Genomic DNA, 5934 nt, shown 5'->3' with positions numbered 1-5934 from the left:
AATTAATTTTGTGTACTGATATATACCTACAATAAAAAAAAAAATATAAAAAAATCAACAAACGATAACCACAAACACGTATGAATTAATGTTTTTGTTTATTAAAGTACCTACCTACATAAGTCTTAAAGATTATCTCGACGCTTGAAAGGTAATGCATTTTGTAAACACGAATCCGAGTTAAATTTTTGAAAAATAGCTGTACCTAATTTTGCACGGGTGCCCGGTCATTCCTCTATGAAATTCACAAGGTCAAGTGACACGGGTCATCCAATAAGCTGAATTAAGACGGTTTGACTCTTGCTACCATATATCACTGTCAGTGTACAGCCTCATTCTTACAAAGACGTAAATGTACGACTATTATGCCTATACATGTGTATATTTAGTATTTACGGTGGTTCACTAAAGTGTTTGAAGTAATGCGTTTAGACGAATTCTACGAAAAGACATCAACGGGAGACGTGGTTTTTGAAAAAATATACGTTTAACGCCTGTATGATATAACACAATGCGTAGTTGGAAATAAATTGTTTGCCAAGTAAAAAGAAAACAACTTGAAAACGAGTATATTATACTTTCATTTACCATGTACGATTTAGTATTTTGTTTAGCTATTAAGAAAGGCATTAAATCATCTATATCTAAATATATACGTATATATATACAGAATAATTCACTAAACACACCTCCTTCTTTTTGTTTAGTAACCAATTGAAATTCAAATACTGATTTAGGACATTTTTAAGTTTTTTTTTCAAATATTTAGAATTTCATTAAATTTAAGAAGTGTTCTCACTGGCGCAACTAGGGAGGTGCACAGGGAGCCCCCAAACATAAAAATATTTTTTCATTAAAATTTGACCAAAATATTAAAAATAAATAATATTAAATATTTATAGCTATTTATTTTACTGTACTATATCTCTACTAGTGTATACACCGAGTAAAATAAGTACCTATAATGCTTCCAGCTATTTGTGCGTTTTTTACTTATTGTGCACCTCCGAAAATATTGGTCTAGTTGCGCCTGAGTGTTCTGTATGTATATTTTAATTAAATAAAAATTAGTGCACACTATTTCTTATAGATATAGCTGTTAGGTATGCTAATAATTAGTACCTATTTGGTAATTTAGTAATTGGGTAAGTACTACAATTTATGAGATTGAACATAATAATACAATGTTATAATAAAGCTTATAATATATATTTTGTATATACTATTACAATTACCTATATAATAAAATATAATATATAATTTATGAGTTCATCATTATTATACATATACTATTATTTCACAGTAAAAAAAAAGAAATTACTTATGTATGGTTTTTATATTGAATAACTTAAAGCAATAAACATTAAAACTCAAAAACAAAATAGTTTATTATAATTTATAGGGTGTACACCGTGTATATATATATATATATTATTTTGTATTTTCAGCATTTAAATCGTAAGTAAATCATCGCCTACTTCACTTTGCGATGTCTCAATCTCGAAGATAACTCATCGAAACTATGCTAAAAAAATATATACTTATATTTATGTATAATTGAAATATTTTCAAACATTTAGTTGAGAATTTTTAATGTTTACTCACCCTTTAAAGTTACTTATTATAACTAAATTAGTCAAACATTCAGATGACCTCCTAAACATTAATATATAATAATGTATAAACCAAATGATTTTAATTCGTTAATTCATTGAATGATTGCTTCATCTGTTTTATAATCCAATTTTCGTAAAATCACAGAACATTTATCTATTTATAGTATATCGGTAAGTAGCTTTTTTTCCTAGTTGAAAACTTGATTCAGTTAGTCGACTTCCGCTTCACATTACAAGTCTCTAGTCATTCTTGTTTGTGATTTCTATATAGAAATCTTCCGTGTGAGAATTATTGATACGATCCACGTATAGGTTATGTACTAATAGGGAGGTACCTAATAATACACTTATTATATTGTTAATTATTGTACGTACAATTAGGCTGTATATATGTATGTTACCGGCAATATAGACAATTCAGGTATTTTGCAAACTACCTAGGCTTTATGCATATTGCTGACCCATTTTAGGCAATATAAATAAAACATATAATGTTTAATATTATTTTACATATAACCTAGGTATTTTATAAAATACCTAGGCATTATGTAAAATGCCAATTTCTTTTTAGGCAAAGTAACAAACAATTTTTCATAATCTGTTAAAACATTATATTAATTTTTAATTTTTATCTATTACTATATTTTCATACATTGATATTATTATTATTATTGTATTATATTATTTTATTAAGTAATATTATTTATACATTTTACTTAAACTAATAGCTACTTATTACAACATGTTGTAGAAAAATGACATTTTGAAGTGCACAAAACATTATTTTTAAGGCAAATGCACTTTTTATTTTGGCACTTGGTCTTACAAATACATTTAAAAAATCCTTGGCCAGTTCCTGTGGACTGTTCCTTTGCGACTGTTCGTAATGCCACTTCTGTCTCTATTGGAACCTCGTCAATTTGTAGTAGCTTTTTCTGACATACTGTAAACTGACTTCTGGCATATAACTGCTTCAGAACTCCATCCCGAGTTCCTAATCGATAAAAACCATCACTTGTCACCTAAAAAAAATAAAATATCTTATAGTTATTATTATTAAATGCATAATTTTTAAACTTATTTATTACTTCTAAAACAATTGCCAGTATACTTCTTGCATCTAAACGTCCTTTATCTACCTCAGGAACTGGAACACGTACAGTTGAATGAATTGCCACCGGTAATAGCTTCTTATCCGACCACGCCATCATTTTTTTTGCTTGATTTTCCAGATTTTCTTTGGCTCTAGTTCGCATGATATTGGCGTTTTCGTTATTTAATTTGATAGTTGTAGCTAATTGTTGTTCTGTATGTAATGCTTCATTTTCGATGTTTTGTGGTTGTTCTGTAATTTTTTCTGTTTCTGTTACTTCATTTTCAATATTTTGTGGTTGTTCTGTAATTTTTTCTGTTTCTGTTACTTCATTTTCAATATTTTGTGGTTGTTCTGTGATATGTTCTGTGTCAGCTGATACTTCATTTTCGACTTTTTGTGACTGTTCTGTAATTAATTCAGCTAACTGTTCTTCATTTTCTATCGTACTTATTACATCGTGTGGTAAATTTGAAGTGTTTAGACCAATTTTAATTTTGCAGCCAAATAAAGCTTCATATGGAGACATTTTAATACCAGAATGATAAGCTCGGTTTTTCATAAGCTGGATGAATCGAAGTCCTTCGCTCCAGTGTCGGTTTTTTTCATCTTGCATCCACGTTGTCAACATATTTTCAATATCCTGATTTGCACGTTCTACACTACCTTGAGATTGACTGTGCCTCGGTTTGCCATGTACTATTTTTAATTCGGGCCACATGTTTCTTAAATTAGACACTATTTGGTTTGAAAATTCTCGTCCATTATCAGACTGCAAAATAGTAGGAGCTCCAAGCAACGTAAAAATATCTATAATATTATAGGCTACCTCTTCAGCCCGTTTAAATTCGAGGGGCTTGAGAACAACAAATTTAGTGAGGTGATCCTGGTACACCATAATAAATTTAAATTTTCCATCAGGATGAGACTGGAAGTCTATTAAATCAACTTGGCATCGGGAATTAAAGTCTGGAGATATTATTGGTTTAACTACCACTCCTTTTTTCGAGCCTTTTTGTTTTTGTTGACATGGTTCACAAAAATGCAAAAATGTCTCTATATCACTACGTGTTATATTTTTATATTTATTACCAAGTTCTTTGATCATTCGATCACGCCCACCATGTCCTATTGATACATGTGTGGCTTGCAATATATCAAATAGCTCACTGGTTGGCACATAATACAGAACAACATTGTCATCTTTTACAGGGAATATAAGTTTCGTTTTTCCTTGTACAACCAGTATATCATACCTACGATAACAGAAATAAATCAATTAAAATAAATCTAAATAAAAAAATAGATGGCTGTATTTTATAAAAGTACTTTATATACAGGGCTTCAAGGCGCGGATTTCTATGCACTAAAAAGTATCGAAAGTTATTCGTTAAGTATTTAAATAATTAATTACTTAAATACTTAACGAATAAAAAAATAATTTCAAAACACCAGAAAAAAAGATGACATTGCATCAAAATCCCAGCCCCAGCCCTCGGTTAATATTACGAAAAAACAATATATTTTTTTTTAAATTTAAGCCCTGAATTTAAGTATTTTTTTCTAATATGAATTTCTTACCTTTTGATTAAACGGAAGTCTTTAGGCTCTTTTTTCTTACGTCCAGTTTTAAGTTCTGCAATAATTTCTATCAATTCGTTATATTTTTCATCAGACAAAAAACTAGTATTATTAGCCAAATTTTTACGGTTTTTATGTAGTTCGTTATAAAAATTTGACTTCATATTAATCGTATCCATAATAATGCCACACTGCTACGAGAAACGAGAATGACGATAAAATAATAAAAGTAAGAATGTTCAATTTAGTTCACACCGCGACGAGATACGAAAATGACGATAAAATAATAAAAATATGTTCAATATAGTTCGTCAGAATTATTATTTTTATAGTAGGGTATGAATCTGATGCAATAAAGATTAAGATTCTTATCTTTATTGTGTCAAATCATCACGCGGCGGCCGGCACACGCATTTACAATAAACGATAAGTAAAGTCGTTGGTGAATACTGAATAGGTAAAGCGCAGATTTCTATGCAATTGCATATTTTTTTCTTTTCACATTTTTGGATTTTTGTCAGTTATCTTTATAAATTATAATAGATTGATTGAAAATAATAGATTTTTATTATTAATTAATTTGTAAATTTTAAATAAATAAAAAACAATCCTTGCAAAAAACCGCGCTCTAGTAATAGTCGATACCCAATTTTGTTTATTTTGATCATATTTCCTATTTCACTTCTGGCATTATACATAATACCTAGGCAAAGTTCGTATTGTGCATATTTCCGAGTGATTTTTGGCATTTTATATAATGCCTAGGCATTTCACAAAACACCGGATTATCCATACTGCCGGTAACATGTACATATAATAGGTAGGTATTATAGGTACCTATAAATTATATTTTGCAGAAATGAATGTACCTTCTTAATTATTTTTTTGTAAATTTATCACGTTCGTGAAGTTGGCCCACCTAAGTACCTACTTTAATTTTTTTTAAATCTAAGCCATGATTTTACAAGTTATTTGAAAATATTTTATCATTTTTAGAATTTGCAAGTGACCCGGGGCTTATTTCAAACTTTAAAAGTTACAAAATTGGCCCGCCCAAGTGGTTCTAAAACTTTGAAAACTGTACTAAACGGTAGATTTCAATTTGCAAGTATTTGCAAGTCCAATTTTAGAATTAGCAAGTCATTCAGGTGGCCGCTAAATTTTTAAGCTGTGCAGTTGGCATGATATTTGAACTGAAACTTCGAAGCTAATGGTTACAGCGTAGGTAGGTACATATCTGTGAACTGAACCATTTTTATATAATTCGATATTTTTCATACAAAAAAAATCAAAGTAAGTCAAATAATTAGTATAATATTATCTCCATACAATGTTAAGTAAGTAACATAAATAATTTTTTTGACACAATACCGAGTTTCATCCACTTATGATATATTATTATGATATTATGAATTATGATAACTAGTATTAGATATTACAAATAGGTAACTAAATATTTATGAATAAATTTACTTTTTTCATGAAAAGTATAAACACCATATTGTAAGTAATACATTATAGTTCCTACCTACCTACATATACAGTATACTTGTCTATATTTTATTTTTTAATTTAAATATTATTTTTCGCAGCGATTATTCTTCGTTTAATCCGATCGCTATGTTATACGCACCGTGAAGTTTT

The 5934-nt window shown here is 28.9% G+C and overlaps 1 protein-coding gene across 2 annotated transcripts; it reads right to left on the bottom strand.

Annotated features, from left to right (window-relative positions):
• Positions 1-2111: 2111 nt before the first annotated feature.
• On the bottom strand, positions 2112-5088 carry LOC132930798 (KRAB-A domain-containing protein 2-like). Of its 2 annotated transcripts, XM_060996852.1 has the most exons (4): positions 4291-5088; positions 4039-4075; positions 2705-3965; positions 2113-2638 (listed from the first exon to the last, which is right to left on the bottom strand). In XM_060996852.1, the coding sequence occupies exons 3-4, from the start codon at positions 3815-3817 to the stop codon at positions 2345-2347; spliced, it is 1407 nt and encodes a 468-aa protein (XP_060852835.1). In that variant the 5' UTR covers positions 3818-3965; positions 4039-4075; positions 4291-5088; the 3' UTR covers positions 2113-2344. The 2 variants fall into 2 exon arrangements, with proteins under 2 accessions (XP_060852834.1, XP_060852835.1); XM_060996851.1 differs by lacking the exon at positions 4039-4075 and having other exon boundaries at positions 2112-2638.
• Between the last annotated feature and the right edge of the window lie 846 nt (positions 5089-5934).

Source organism: Rhopalosiphum padi, chromosome 4 (genome assembly GCF_020882245.1).
Source record: "Rhopalosiphum padi isolate XX-2018 chromosome 4, ASM2088224v1, whole genome shotgun sequence".
NCBI lineage: Eukaryota > Metazoa > Arthropoda > Insecta > Hemiptera > Aphididae > Rhopalosiphum > Rhopalosiphum padi.
Note: the sequence above shows the minus strand (reverse complement) of the source record. Positions and strands in the feature narration are given on the sequence as shown.